Genomic DNA, 16,102 nt, shown 5'->3' with positions numbered 1-16,102 from the left:
TTTCTATCCCCTACATGAACCTCGCCTCCAGGGATGCCTCTTATCCTTGCTGACAGGATTCACTTCCTCAGCGAGCAGGGATGGGGCAGACCTATTGTGCTGCGCTGTGTCGATGTGGGTGGAAGGAGGCAGATGTTTCCGTTCGAAATTTTGAGGAAGGAGATGCAGCAGAGACGCACATCCTGTCTCCAAAACAGTTTTTCCCCTTTTTTTTCCCCCCCTACATCTTCCCCTTCAGCCTTGCTCTCACTGAGCATCTTAGAGATAAAAAAAAAAAAAAAAAGCCCGAGAGGAGTTCCCACAGTAGTCACCCTCTTTAAACTCGCTGTTTCAAAGTTTCTTTATCTTTATGTATCATGATGGGTTTTCAGATTGGGGTTATTTCTCTGCGGGATGACTCATGGACAGAGCTGTGCTCAGAAACGATGCTGTGAATTATGAAACACTCTTTGTCTATGAACAACAGAGAAACAAAGAGCTTACATGGGTATTTCCACAGGCTGAATGTCCTTATTCCGATGAGAGGTTGCGTGGGCTGAGGTTAATTTCCACAGCCCTGGCCGGGACTCCTCTGCCACTGATAAATTCACAGTAAAAGGGGCATTCCAGTGGTCTCTATATTTGTTTTTGCTGGCAGAGAAAGCTACACGACAATCGCTCTCAGCCTCAGCTCGGACGGACGTTTGAAGATTCCCACACACCAGCATTCCTCTGAACCATAAAACACATCTGTTAACACTCAGCTGACACTCCCGGGAAGGCCTTCCCGGTGGGGAGCAGAGGCAAAGGAGAAGACTGCGGAGGAAGAGACGGACAGGAGGGAGAGCAAGAAACCAGCAGGAGAGTCCGAAGGCTGAAGAAGACTCACCAAGTACGCGAAGCTTTCCTTTGACGCGCCCGTCCCGCTCTGATCCACGTCCACGCGAACAGAATCCGTCCCGTCGCGTTCGGACTTCCCGGTGCGACACACGAGCCTTAGGGACAGAGCATCCGCAGTGAGAGATCAGTTAATAAAAACACAATCTGGATAACACAATACGGCACACATTTTTGATTTAATAAGGACTTTAATCAAGCCAAGTTGTGTGTGAGGGAAATCTGATGGCGACGGCTAAACAAAGACATAATACGTCTCGGAGAATGGTCCTTATGAGCTAATTCATCAATCCCTATTGCATTTACATACTGAATCAAATAAAGCCTCGAAGGCGCCAGATATGAGCAGATGTAAAGTTCAAAGCCCCCCTGACCAAATCCGTCTAACCACAAAGGAGATTAGGCGGGGGGGCTGCCGAGGCTTGTTCTCTTGCCTCCTGGCTGTGATTAAACCCTCTGCCACCACTGCACACTCTGCAGGGACGACTCGTATTAATGACACAGTGGTGAATGGAGGCGCAGGGACACACTGCTCTGGGACCTCGGCGGGATAAATGTACCAGGGGTGGGATATAACCTTTATTCCCTCCAATGATCCCCTCCAGGTCGACAGCTTGTTGGTTTATTTAGTCTGGTGCCTGCTGCTGCAGAGGTTAGAAACTCTCAGCTAGCGATCTGATGACTGGCAGAGATCACCGGGAGTTAGCGGAGGCTCGCTCAAGTATTCACACATACGCTGGCCTTTTTCACGTTTTTGTTTTCATCTTTCAGCCACACACGTTCCAGGGTACTTTACCAGGGTTTTGAATCCAGGAAAATAACAGAAAGTTGTGGATATAAAGGGGTATATAGTGTCGGAATCTTTGTGGTGCACATTTGCATGCAACCCCCTTCACTTCAACAACCTTTAATATAATCCACTGAAATATTTGACATATTTGCTGCAAATTTATGTGCATTTCCATCTCAATATATAGATACACCTGTTCTGTGAAGGCATGAGAGGAGATTAGTGGTGGTGGCAGCGTCATGATGAGGGAATAATGTGCTGCACTTTGGACTGCTCAGAGTTAATGGAAAATGGGGTTAACTAAATCTAGGGAGGGCCTGTGTCCAGCTGCTATTAGACACGCCCTCAATCCAACAAGCCTGAATTGCCTCATTGACGTCCAATAATGCTGCAGTCCTGCTAACGACCCAGTTCTTGGACTCGGTGAGTTAAAGCGGCGGGACGTCTAAAGGCTGCAGGACCTCGACCCATGACGACTGGAGTGTGGGACACTTGGAATAAATATGTGGCGAATCATGTCAGAACAACCCAATCAGTCGTTTGCATCCCTGCTATTATGTGCACAGTTGTACACGTTCCTGTAAACAGTCGGTTATTTCCAATTCCAATTACACAGAGCACAGCTTGAACATTTTTAAAATCATCTTCCTCAGTTGCACGTTTCTCAGAGTCTGACCGGGGGTATGTATACTTTATAACTGTAAAGTGTTCCTTTTCTTGTATGTTGGACCTTTTTGTTTTTATAGCTATCTTCCAGTGGACTGTCACTTTGCTGCTGATACAGCTTAGTTTCCCCAGCGAGGGGCAAGAAAGGATTTCTATTGTGTGTGTATTCTATATAAACCTGTTAAAGGTATGCATAAGGCTGCATAAGCCTTATGTTTGGGGTAGAGGTTCATCTCCTTTTGAGTAAAACGCTCATCCAAATATGCAAATGCAAATGCACCGCACACTTTTCACACCTGTATTTGTGAAAATGTTGAAAACCATGTAGCCTTTTCTCTCCCACTTCACCGCAAAGTATGCACCGCTTTGCCTCTCGCTCCCGTAGTGCAATTAAAATACATTGGGATTTTATGGTTGTAACGTGACAAAATGTGAAAAGGTTATGAATGAGGGCCATGAATACTTCTGCAGGGCACTGCAAATAAGAGGAGGACCGTAGATGAGTCTGGTTACGTTGCACGATAAGATTAGGCAGAGATACACTCAAGCAGTTGTGACTAAAACTAGAAAGAAATCTGTATTTGAGCGTGCTTTTAAATATGCAATTCAAACTGAAATGTGCTTTGTGCTGACTGTGTCTTAGACCGAACCACTGTAGCGTTTAATGAATCCCATTTAAAGTGTGAATTTTGCTCCTGTGCCTGAGTAGCTGTTGAAAATACTCTAAAATAACCTCCAGTAGCTGTAGACCCTGCTGAGGCCTACAGTGCTGCTCATTAATAACAAGAGCATCAGGTAAAGAATGTCATTACCCTCAAATTAAACTCCTGCCATTACCTGGCACGAGGGCGCTCTTTGAGGGAAAATGCATCATTTCACAGGCTCTAATTTGGAGGAAGAATGAAAAGGGACAAATACAATGAAACATGAGCATTCCCAGGTTCAACCCTGGGGGAAGAAAAGAAACACAGAAGCCTGAATCAGCCTTAATATAGAGAGTTTTTTGTCGGCTCAGAGGGGATTTATCAAAACAGTACATCATATTAGAAAAATGTCTCCACTGAAAACAAATACATGGGGCTATTTTGGTAAAAAGCCAAGGGTAAAAATAATTGCTACTAGAAGTGCAGACAGCTACAGCGCGGTCGACCAGCTGCATTTCCACCTGTCCTGGGAGGGTCAGAGTTTTGAGATGTTCAAGTTAAAGTGAGAAGGGAACGTGCTATAGATGGCAGAAACAACGACTGCGTCAAATATCCTAGAAAATCTCCTACAAAAATATGTGACGTCTGTATAGTGTCATAAAACATGACATATTTCAGTTCTTCATCGTATAATATTGGACAACAAATCATCATCAGCCAAAACAAAAAGGCACGTGAAACATATGATTTTCACTTTCGCAAGGGATAATTAGATGAAGTGTCCCGCTGAAATGAGCTCAATGGGTTTCTATTTACTTTGAGGCTGCTACTGTAGTAACTAAAACCCCAAATTACACAGAACCGAACAGTTCCTGGCATGTAGAACAGTCAGACAAAAGTCCTCAACTTTTCCCCCATTTCATGAAGTTAGAACCACCAGCCTTCATTACATTTTATTTGGATTTTGCGATAGGCTTGTGCTGGTCTAGTAGAGCATAACCGTCAAGCGGATGAAAACGATTCATTCTAACACATGGATATGTGTTGTTGCAGTAGCTCTGTGATTTTGGTTGTTTTCCTTCTGGAAGGTGAAGCTTCGACTCAGTGTCAAAACTTTTGCAACCTCTAACAGATGCTCTTTTACCCTTCATTTGTCTCTCCATTAGTTTGGACCAGCTTCCCCTCTGCTGAGGAAAGCCATCCATCCATTTTCTGTCACGCTTATCCCTGTTGGGGTGGTGGTGCCTATCTCCAGCGTTCAATGGGTGAGAGGCGGGGTACACCCTGGACGGGCCGCCGGTCCATCACAGGGCAACACAGAGACAGACAGGACGAACAACCGTCCAAGCACACACTCACACCTAAGGAGAATTTAGAGAGACCAATTAAGCTAACAGGACTGTGGGAGGAAGCTGGAGTACCCGGAGAGAAGCAGCGCATGCACAGGGAGAACATGCAAACTCCATGCAGAAAGACCCACTCAAACCCAGGACCTTCTTGCTGCAAGCTAGGCAACAGCGCTACCCACTGTGCCACTGTGCAGCCGCTAAGGAAAGCCTCACTTACAGAATGCTGCCACCACCATGTTTCACCGTGGGGCTGGGGTGTCCAGGCTGCTCTGCTGTGTTGGTGTCCCACCACAGAGTATTTTTGCATGTAGGCCATACATCTGACCAGTTTACCCTCATCCACATGTTTACTGAGTCCCCTTTATGGCTCTCTTCTAGCCACTCCGACATAAAGATTATATCTGATTAAATCCCCTCTAATAATTATCTTGTCAATGAATTGTGTCACCTGAGGCATCGGTATTTGCAGCTCCTCCAAGGTTTCCCTGAGTATATTGGCTACTTCTCTGACTAAGGCTCTCTTTGTCAGGCAGATGTACTAATACTCTTTCCATTTTTTGATGATGGATTGAACTGTGCTCTGTAGGATGTTGGATTTCATTTAGGGGTTTTCCAAGTGAAGGGGCCTTCACTTGGAAATACATATGCATAGCACATTTTCCAGGTTTTATTTTGTAAAAAAAAAAAAAAAAAAAAAAAAAAGCATGCATCATTTCTCTTCCACTTCCCAATGATGCACTACTTTGTGTTATTTTATCACATGAAATCCCAATTAAACACATTAAGCTGTGCATTGCAAGCCAAAAACAGAAAAATAAGAAATACACTGACTGACAACATCTCGGTGGATTTATTTGTCTGTGAGAGCATCTGACATGTTGATAGTCATCCCAGCCAAAGGACACGCTGACCCCCCCCATAAGCAGAGCCAGACTGACCCCTGATACACATTCCAATGCCGCCATACTGCAGAGGTATTACGGCCGTCAAAGGGCAATATTTGGGCAAGTACTGAAGTGTCTCCTATCATTTCCCCTGAGCGGCTGATGAGGACCATCAACAATCAGCTCCCTGTGTGTTTTGTGTGCGCATGCAAGTGTGTTGTCTAAGTCTCGCTAAACGGACAGGGCGAGGGCCACTTAGCGTTCGAATGAAACCGATAGGAAGGGCGGCGTGAAGAATTTGCGACAGACATCAAGAGATGCACTTCAAGTAAATGAGCTGCGCCCAGGCTGACATTGCCATTAATTAACATGTCAACACAGAGCGAGAGGAGAGGAGTTTCTCCAGAGCGCCACACTTTCCTTTTGGGCGCACAGATGTGAACTTTGGCCTTTTCCAGCACGCGAGCAGGCACCTGTCTCAACAGCTTCGCTGAGTGGGGTCACACGCGTGGGTGCTGTGCTTGTATGCTGATGAGAGCCATTTTGAACCTGAAATCTCATGAATGAGGGTAATTAGAAAGAGGAAAAAAAAAATCGGCTATACATTTTTTAAAACTGCCCGGAGTGAGATACTAATAAGACCCATTAATGTTCTATGCCCACATACTCTTGCTTATAAGGTTTTAAAGGATGGCTATTAATAAGATTTAGATATACAGTTGAAATAATTTAGATTTACATGCGCTGCTTAAAAAGACATGTGACTTTTTCTTTCTCGCTGTCATTAAATCACTCTAAATATTTCCTGTTCTAAGTCAGGAGGATTTCTCACGTTCTATTATAAGGAGAATAAGGACAGCCAGCAATTTTAAAGAATGCTTTTTTTTAACCTTCAATGGATTTTGCACATTTTCTTAGAATTTGGCAGTTTTGCCTTTTAAACTCCATGACTTGGGTCAAAAGTTTTCTGGTATTGTTCCACAGGCAAGCTGCCTTGCTCACACGCACCTTTTCTGCTTCACAAAGTATTTTCATGGGACAGAGATCATGGCTGAGGGATGTCTGCTCCAAAAGAAAGAGGATTTTATAGTTAAGCCACTTTGTGATTAATTTGGCTGAATGATGGTCATCACTCATTAAATAAATGTGCAGTAAATTTGCCCATACTGGACAGTCTCTTATTGTTATTTTTGGTTGTCTGTACTATTACCTGTGTGAATCTGCATGCTTCCGTTGTTTCTGTCCCTTTGCTGATGAACCACCTGAAAATCCCCACTGTTTAATTTTTAAACATAAAAAGAACGCCTTTATTCTCTGTTTAAATGACCAAATGTTGCAAGTAGAGGTTGGGGTGTAAATGTTTCACTTTAAATGATGAGATAAGATAAAATTTGATCAGTTACTGGATGTACCAGCAACAACAACAGAAGCGTGAAGTTGTGCTCCTGCATGTGTGTGCAAGTCAAAAGCGCTGACAGTGTCAGATGCACTAACACGTTGTGATTTGTCGGTGCGTCCTGCAGCAGCGAGGATGTGCTCCTCTGTCACAGCAGCCAGCCTCGGGAACCAATGAGAAAGGAAGACAGGAGATTTGATCGCCCCCGGAGTGAAACGTGCATCTTTTATTTTTTATTTTATAGTTTCGGGAAGGGGAGGGGTGCGGATGTGTCGGGCTTTTGGAGTGACAGGTGAGACCCGCAGGTCACCCTGGAACTGGTTTTAAAACAATGATTGGCTTCACTGGAGCACGACCAGATAAACACTTCTATTCAAGGAACATTACAGATACTGAATAGAAGTTTTGGATGTAATTGTGGAGTTACTGAGCTCTGTTTCGCCAGTGTCAAAGCAGGGTCCTGCTGTCTCCATGGTGACAGTGTGATGGTCCCCGGAGCCACGAGAGGGATGGCGGCAGAGTCATTTAAATTGAGAGATGTGCTGCATAATAATATTTGTGAAAATTAGCCTTGTGAATACATAAAAACTAAACCGCAAATGGATGGTTCAGATTCTTCTTTTGAAGCCAGAACAAGGCCAATATGGGAGGAGATGCTTTAATAGTGTGCTAAACTGTTTGGATGTTTTTTTTTCTCTACCCCCCCACCCCCCTTTCAATAAAAGCGTGTGCATAGCAAACTGAAAATAACCGCTGACTTTTCTTCACTTAGATTAATTTTAAATGTATCTATTGTTATTTTAATGAAGTACAGGGCGATTTTTGACCGAGAACTTTAAACGATTTGAATTATGAATGTAAGATTGGAAAGTCAAGAAACTTTACAAAAAATATATTTTCTAATTTTCTTAGTTGCTGATAACAGCCTCTGGACTGATTTCTACCTAACAAAGCTGCTGCTTTACAGAGACACATACAGGTAGGGGTGGACGGGGTTGGCTGCCACAGTCGTTAAATGTCGCCCCCTAGAGGGCGATGTTACAAAATGTGTGCGTGTAAATTTCCAAAATGGCTGTCACAGACGAGTTAGATTTTCATTCCAGCAGTCTGATACTTGACACCGAGATGAGAAGACTTAAATGATTGTTCACATCACAAGGTAGTTTTTGATTTTCTATGTTAATTTTAAACGGTCGTTACATAACACAGGGTTCTCGGCAGCGCATTTCAGTGAAAGTTGTCAAAATCTGGCTGAAATTAGTCCGCTAATAAGCTTAATGACACGTAACAGCAAGGCAAGATTAGTTATATAGCACTTTTCAGTAACAAGACAATTCAAAGTGCTGTACGAGACGTATGTTTAAGAGCATCGTAGAAAGGTCATTACAGCTCTGGAACATGCAGCAGCGAAGTTATAAACCTTCCGGATAAGATAAGCTAACGCTAGCTGTTATTAGCTTAACAAATAGCCCCCTTCGAGCTGCACTACGCAACACTTCGCTGCGTGAATGATAAGAAACCCTGGTGAGGACCCGGTAATAAATTCATACTCAGACACCTATTACAATTTAAAAGTACAAAGAGAGCGCTATAACTGGAATGGTTCTTGCTTGCACAACGGCTGTAGTCTTTTCTTAGACGGAAGAATGGGTATGAAATTAGTCAGGAAGACAAGTTATGGCCAGAGAACACCTGTTGTAACACTCAGGGCAGTTCGTGCAGTGACAAACTAATTATCAAAAACTGGCAAGATATTGCAATAAAATTACTCCAATGGTTTCTAGAGATGTAATTTGACAATCGCCACCTGTGTATGCCGTCTACAGTGATGTACCGGTCTAGAAAAAACTGGGCCGCGAAAGAAATAGCACGGGCAGAGTGGATCTCTGGCTATTGAGAAAGGCACCCATCACTCTCAATCCGAGCTCCTGAGCAAACCATCTGTGCACGGGCCGGTGCTGAGGATCTTTTGAACACATTTCTTATGAGAAGGATAAGGTTACTCTATTCTGAACAGACATTTTAGGCTTCAATTACACATTAAAATGGGATTGACTACGCATAGCACTGTTTTTGGAATTTAAATGAAAACAAAAAGTGTGACTGTTGTCCCCTAAGTGTTGATAATTAGAATAGGATCAAAAAGAGAGGATTTAGTTCAAGTGAGTTTGCTGGTCAAGCAGAGTGGTACCATGATAACTCTTGTTGGTAAGGGAAATCAGCATCTCCATAAAGCTTGTCAGCAGAGGAAAAGCATGAAGTGCTCTAAAATCTCCTGGTAGATTGCTGTGTTGACTTTGGACTTGATAAGACAAAGTGTTCCAAACCCAGTATCTGATATTGCTCGTCAAATCATCTCTGACTGTGAAAACATCATATGGGACCTTGATTTCTTTATAAAACGCAAAATTACTCTCATCTCAAAAGAGGACTGAACAGCAGTCTGGTCCCGTTAAGACGCTTCTTATGTCGGCTATGGTGCAGGGATATGTCAGCGTTTCGTGAGTCTTAAAGCTCTGACTACAGCTGCAGTTTGCAGCTTGTGAGTCTCCCCAAACTCTTGAAATTAATTTGCTTCCTAATCTCCGTAAGGCTGCAGTTATTCCTATTGCATATGCTCCTGTTTAGACCACACTTTTTTTATTCCACTGACTTTTCCTTTAAAATGCTTGAATACGCATTCAGTTGGGAATAGTCAGCTTCATTGGCGATAACCTTTTGTGGTTTACTCTGCATGTGGAAGGTGTCAGTGACTGCCTTCTGGACATCAGTCAAGACAGGAGTCTTATCCATGATTGTGTAGGGCATAACAGAACATTTCTCTTTTAAAAATATTTTTACTGACTTTTTGTAATATACAGATTATTTGAGAAACCGACTTTTAGAGGCAACAGTGTTACCAGCTACACAGTCGATAGCACCAGGCCCGTATTAAGACGATGTGGTGCCCCTGGGCACTATACCTCACAGCCACCCCCCCCCCCCCCCCCCTTACCCGTGCTGTCCTCCGGTCAAAAACATCAGACATAATCAAGGGGATTTCTGTAATGTAATTTACTATTTACTAACTTACACAACTACATGTAGGCATATAAGCAGTGAGCAATATTCAAATATCTCATTTTAAAATGTTGAAATCAAAAAAAATCTTGATTTATTGATCATTTATTATTATTGTGACATCAGTGTTCACAAAACGAATAATGCATGGTCTTTCAACAATTTCAAGTAAATAATATAACAATTTATGAAAAATATATTTTTAAAGCATGTGTTATGTGGTGCCTCCCCCATGGTTGGTGCTCCTGGGCACTGGCCCACTGGCCCTTATGGATAATCCGGCCCTGATAGCACTGTTGCCTTGCAGCATGAAGGTTCAAATCCCTGCCTGCGGTCTTTCTGTATGGAGTTTGCATGTTCTCCTTGTGCATTTGTCGGTTCTCTCCAGGTACTCTTGGCTTCTTTCCACAGTGCAAAAACATGACTGCTAGATTAATTGGTCTCTCCAAATTTCCATTAGACGTGAGTATGTGGATGGTTATTTGTCCTGTCTGTCTCTGTGTCGCCCTGTGACAGACAGGCGACCTGTCCAGGGTATACCTCGCATCTTGCCCACAACCCTGCATGGATAAGCAGGTATAGACAACGGATGGATTGGATGCAAAATTGTGGGTGTTCCCATTTTTTTTCAGCCATAATCATCACAATCAAAAGATCTAAGTACTTTAAGCAGTCCTTGGGCAATATGAAGCTAACTCTGGCCATCTCAGGTTGAAAGCCATGACTTTTCTATTTAGATGTAATGGGTAGACCAAATGCTTAAGAGAATTTAACAGCTTACAAACTCAGCAGTAATAGAGTTTGAAAAGCGTGATTGCATCTCAGGAAACTGGAGCTGTTTTCAGTACATGGGCGAAAGATAATGTACAAAGTGAAATCAACAATTTCCAGCCCTGATGAAGAGATAACGAAGCACATTTAGTTGCAATACTGTGGAAACTTGATCTCTAAAGCATGACTGGACAGGCTGGTGAATCATTTGAAGACCAAAGAGCCTGTATAAAACCGTGAGACATCTCAACAGTCAGAGAAACGAGAAACACCTGGCTCTAACCGTACATACAGCTGGAACGTTTTCAAGCTTCAGTTTATCATACCAAAACTTGCTCTGGATAAAAAGCAAAATATTCCAACTACGGCTCAGACTGCGAAGATACAGCTCGAAATCTCGAAATTTTATGAGCTTTCTATGGATATCCTTTATGAGAATCATTGTGTACTTACTATGTGACTATGTGTTTTAGTTGCACAGCCATCAAGACCATATGTACTTAAAACATACCATATAAGAATCTCATGATACAATACACTCTGGGTCGCAATGAGGGTATTTTTGAATGATTTGTCACAGAGCAGCCGGCTGACCTCATGTCCTGTTCTCTGGGTTTGCTCCGCTGACAAATGGACAATGTCATGTCTATGTCGGTTTATGGTACAACAATCTTAGAAAAACAGAATACAAAACAAAACTAATTATAAAGGGATTGTAAGCTTGGAACACTTCATGTCTATACATTTAGTTGGTCTCACAGTGAAGTATTATGGATGCAGACTACCAAAGAGAAGGCCAAGCACCTTTTAGGGGTCTATTCACGTACTATAGCTTTAAGAATTAGCTCACTTTGGTTGCAAACAAAGGCTTTCTGATTAAATTATTGCATCCTCATAGCATATTATATTTTACACATGGTTTTGGCTAGATTTGTTATTAAACAAAGTGTTTTTGTGCATATTTACCGTCACAAGATCACGTGACTGGAAGAACGATCTTGTGCACAATGAGTACACAAGTAGAAGCAATGGAACCGAACGATTCAGCAGCTTCCAGCAATGGTGCAAAACGCAAAAGTTTCTGCATCAGTTGTTGGCATCTTGCTTTCTGATAGATTTGCAATACAGACGGCACATGGCACAACGTATATGTCTGCTGGTAGCGCCTGGTGTAAAGTTCTTTTTAAGTTAAAAAAGGACTAAATCAACACGGTCAGGATGAATGCCTGGCATATATTGTTTTTATTTGAAGATGAATATATGTTTTATTTTTATGGTCAAAATACGTTATAGACCCGTTTAAACTTCTGTAGAGCTACCAAGGTATTAATGGCATTAATTTTAATACCTTATATTACTTATTGCAGGTACTGAAATGTGCTATACAAATAAACTTAGCCTTAGTGAGACCATCAGTATCAGTACCTACTAATTCCTAAGTTAGTTGGATGAGTATCTGGGACAAAATAATCTTAATGGGGACATTACCAACATTAGGTTTTCATCATGCGACATAATTGCTATATTAGGTTGTCAAAAGGAAAATTTGTGCACCATAGAATTTTTTTTTTCTATTTTTAATAAGTGAATCAGTCACCAGAGATATGAATTGACCAACTATCAACCAACAATTCTTTAATTTTCCATTGAAAAACAACTCTTCCCATTACAGAACCTACAAAGCATCTCCTCTCTTTTTTTTTGTTATTGTCCTTGACAAAACATTGGAATGGCTGAAAATCAAAATTGGCAGGTCAGACGTCAGAAATCTGGAAATCCATATCAGCCAGTAAAAGCTTGACTGGTGCAGCTGCAGTTATTCATGTATTCTTCTTTCTCCTCTGTAATTCCTGTCAGTAACTAAGACTGGTAGAGGATTTTCAGTGAGCAGGTCTGGTAAGCTCTCTCCACAGCCTCATGTTTTTATTTATACGTCGGAGAGTTTTCCCACAGTTGCCTTTGAAGCCACATAAAGCTATATGACTTTTATGTTTTGCAACACATAACCAACATTTCTCCCCAGAAGACCAGGGAACATGGGATATGGAGTTTGGTTCCCCTTTCAAAAAAACACCATAAGCCCTAAATTGGAGGTATTTAGACAGTTGTAGGAGTTCTGAAAATGTTTTTGAAGCTTTCTTTATGTGTTCCCAGCTGATAAGGCATTCCAGAGCAGAAGGCCCGGTTCCTGTTTTCAGACAGAGTTTGCAGCTCTGACTGCACTATCTGAGTTCAGGCACATGTTGCCGTCCGAGAGACGTTCCCTTCAGGATCTCTACCAGTTACTCTGACACGTCTTCCCAATCTCCGTTTCTTTTTACTTTCTTTCTTTTTTTTGTTGTTGCACCATCTGTTTGTTTCTGCACGCTGTCCACCTGATCACTCACCTGCCTCGACGAATGTCAGGTTACCGTGGCAACAGGTAATTGGCACCTATCATCGGGAGTCCTGGCTGCGACGATGCTGCATATTTTAACAGGTCTTTAAATAAAAATCCCTGCCAGGACTTTTCTCAGCCCCCCCCCCCCCCTCCTTTTTTTTTTTTCGCCACTTTTGACAGCCCGGGTAATTAAATAAGTAAGAGGTGCGAGGAAATCAGCAGAAAAACACTCAAACCCCAAACACGGCTGCGCTCGGGCAAAGTCGCGCGGCAACTTTTGTGGCTCATTAGGGAAGTTTCTGTTTGAATACTCACTCTACAGAGACAGTGTAGCGCTCAGGCAGCAGATCACAGGCAACGTCTCCTATAGTGATGTTCAGTCCTGCTGGCCTTCGTCCCAGGTTCCTGCCCTGTACTGTCAGCAGTGTGCCTCCTTCAACAGGACCCCTCAGGGGGTGGATCTGACAAAGACAGAGTGAATCAATGAACACGGAGAACAAAAGAAATAAAAAATAAAAAAAAAACACAGAGAAGATGCTGTAATAAGCACAATGAATTGGAGCTCATGAGAAGACTGCCGCACCTCAAATCGCTCAAATAACGATGGGCGATAATTAAGGCGACAGAGAAGAATTAGCAGGGGTCAGATGTGGCGGCGTGGAGCATGCCACGGACACAGACGGGGATTCGATGGAACAGACACGCGGTTTAGGTATATAGGCACGCACTGCAGACTCTTAACTGTGCCTGTCTGAGACTCTTCAGCCTCTAATCCTCTACAGCACATGCAAATAAAGAGCAGGCTAAGAGCCCCTTCACATCCCACGAGAGACAGACAGAGTGGGAAAGTGAGGGCTGGAGAGGCGAGGTGTAGAGCACAGCAGAAAGGTGGATGAGTGGGGAGGCAATTTAGAAAACCGAGTGTCGAGAGGAGACTGAATGCTGATGATGGTGGTGAGAGAGCAAAGCCTCAACAGGGGAATTAATGCACGGTGCCTTTTTTTTCCCCCTTTCATCTGTTTTCCTGTGTCTCCTCCGTCAAATTCCTTAGTCCTGTTTCAGCTGTTGTTCTGAGGCGTGCTCCCACGCGTCATTTCAGCCCCTGCCTCGCCTCCCTTAACTTTCCATTTGGCAACCATGGAAAAGGAAACAAAGTAAAGGACGGTTGGCTCCTCAGTCACTGGGGAAACAACTTTAAAGATAGCATCTCTGAGACCAAGACAGAAGCAATCCACCATGGTCTTGCCACCATGGCTGTGCATCGGCAGCATTTCTCAGAAAAAAGGCTCGAGGCTGAGGAGAGGTCACCGTGACCCCCCCTCCTGGTGTTATTAGCCCGGCTCCGCTGCTATCGGAAACTGAGCTGAAAAATGAAAACAACACTTCTGTTTGGTCTAGGTGAGAGGACAAGGTTTGGAAACCCACCAGGAGCCTGCAAGAACATCAGGGCAGATAAATAAACTCGATATTTTGCAGCTAAAAGGGATAGAGGTTAACAAAAGCACACCATTAATGGTGTGTAAAAACTAAACTTTAGAAATGAATTTACAGTGCCTTGCAAAAGTGTAAATGCCCCTTTAATTATATTACATTTTTTAAAGTTACAGTCATGAACTCTATCATATTTTACCAAGATTGTATGGATAGGCAAACACAAAGTACTGCATATTTGTGATGTAGATTAATGTTCAGTCCCTCTGGGTCAATGTTTATTAGAATTAGTTTTACAGGGTTTCTTACAGGATTTTTACAATATTTTACAAGCTTTATTCAGATTTTTGCCTATTCTCATTAGCAAAACAGTCAAAATGGATGGAAAGCATCTCTCTACAACACTTTAAGTCTCGCCATAGAAGCTCAGCTGGATTTAGGTCTGGACTTTGACTGGGCCATTGCAACACATGAAAACCTGCTATGTTCTGAACTGTTCCATCATTACGCTGGCTGGATGTTTAGGGTCGCTGTGTCGGTGGAAGGTGAACCTCCACTTAGTACTGAGCTCCATTCATTTTTCATCAACTCTAAGCAGCTTCCTTGTACCTACTGGGAAAAAAGGTATCCCCACAGCACGTTGCTGCCACTGTGTTAATGTCAGACCTTCTGCGTCTGCTGTGTCCTCTTCATGGCTTTCAGCAAACTGCTACTGAGAAAACTTGTGGCTTTCTTCTAACATTTCTTGTTGTCTTATCTTTGGATCTCCTCTAGAGATACCACGGGCTTCTTGGTTGCTTAGCTCTCCTCGTCTGAGAGGAGCTTATGTTGTTGGCTGTGTCTTGGTAAATTTGCTGTGGTGACATTTTCTTCCCATTTTTTGAATGATGGTGATGAGACAGCAGTCTGGGAGATGATTAATGGATATTTGCGCTTGCCTATCCATACAATCTACTGGATTTTATTTGGGGGTATCAGAATAAAGGCAGCTGAATACAAAATTACACTGTTCAGATTTTTATTTGCAAAAAAATGTTATTTAAAAAAAACCTTGCATCATTTTCCTGGATTAACATAATTACGCACTACTTTATGCTGGGCCACGTTGAAGTTTTTGATGACAAAATGTGTAAATGCAGTAGGGGTATACAAATGTTTGTTTTTTTCTCAGCAAGTTGTTCTTGTTTTCATGTGATGTTTGGAAGTTTTGGCAAATGTAGGACCATGCTGTGCTTACTTACACAGCTGACAAAAGATACATAACGCCTTTTCAGACAAATTTACTGTGCACACACCCAAAAAACAGCCCATTACTAAATATACGACCATGGCTGCGCATGCTCCCAGGCATTTCAGACAAAACACAGCAAAGCAGTTATTTATCTCGTAGCACCCAGTGTGCCTCTGCGGTACCTTTGGGAATTGACATTAACATCAGCCTGTTCTGCTATTCATTTGCACCTCCTGCGAGTCTGCGAGTCTTGATTTACAGCGCAAACTCTGCCAGGCCCCCGGAGAGATTGCAGGCTGTGTGTTTGTGTCTGCAAAAGCTTCTAGACCCAATACCTGAGCAATTAAACACATATGAACAATAAATCATACTTCAGTCAAACGTGCTCCATATGCAGCGCACAGACATTTACAGGACTGTCTCAGAAAATTAGAATATTGTGATAAAGTTCTTTATTTTCTGTAATGCAATTAAAAAACATGAATTGTCATACATTCTGGATTCATTACAAATCAACTGAAATATCGCAAGCCTTTTATTGTTTTAATATCGCTGATTATGGCTTACAGCTTAGGAAACCCAAATCTCCTATCTCAAAATATTAGAATATCGTGAAAAAGTATA

General features: G+C 42.6%; 1 protein-coding gene across 2 annotated transcripts in view; it reads right to left on the bottom strand.

The window, feature by feature from the left end:
- Positions 1–16,102, bottom strand: part of plxnd1 (plexin D1) — a 116,545-nt gene that overhangs the window by 49,085 nt on the left and 51,358 nt on the right. For both annotated transcript variants that reach the window (XM_012863914.3, XM_012863931.3), the window contains exons 13-14: positions 13,132–13,277; positions 869–974 (exon numbers count right to left, since the gene is read on the bottom strand). In XM_012863914.3, coding sequence (XP_012719368.2) covers positions 869–974; positions 13,132–13,277 — 252 coding nt within the window. The remainder of the gene's footprint in view (positions 1–868; positions 975–13,131; positions 13,278–16,102) is intronic.

The sequence above is a fragment of the Fundulus heteroclitus genome, chromosome 1, assembly GCF_011125445.2.
Source record: "Fundulus heteroclitus isolate FHET01 chromosome 1, MU-UCD_Fhet_4.1, whole genome shotgun sequence".
Taxonomy (NCBI): domain Eukaryota; kingdom Metazoa; phylum Chordata; class Actinopteri; order Cyprinodontiformes; family Fundulidae; genus Fundulus; species Fundulus heteroclitus.
Note: the sequence above shows the minus strand (reverse complement) of the source record. Positions and strands in the feature narration are given on the sequence as shown.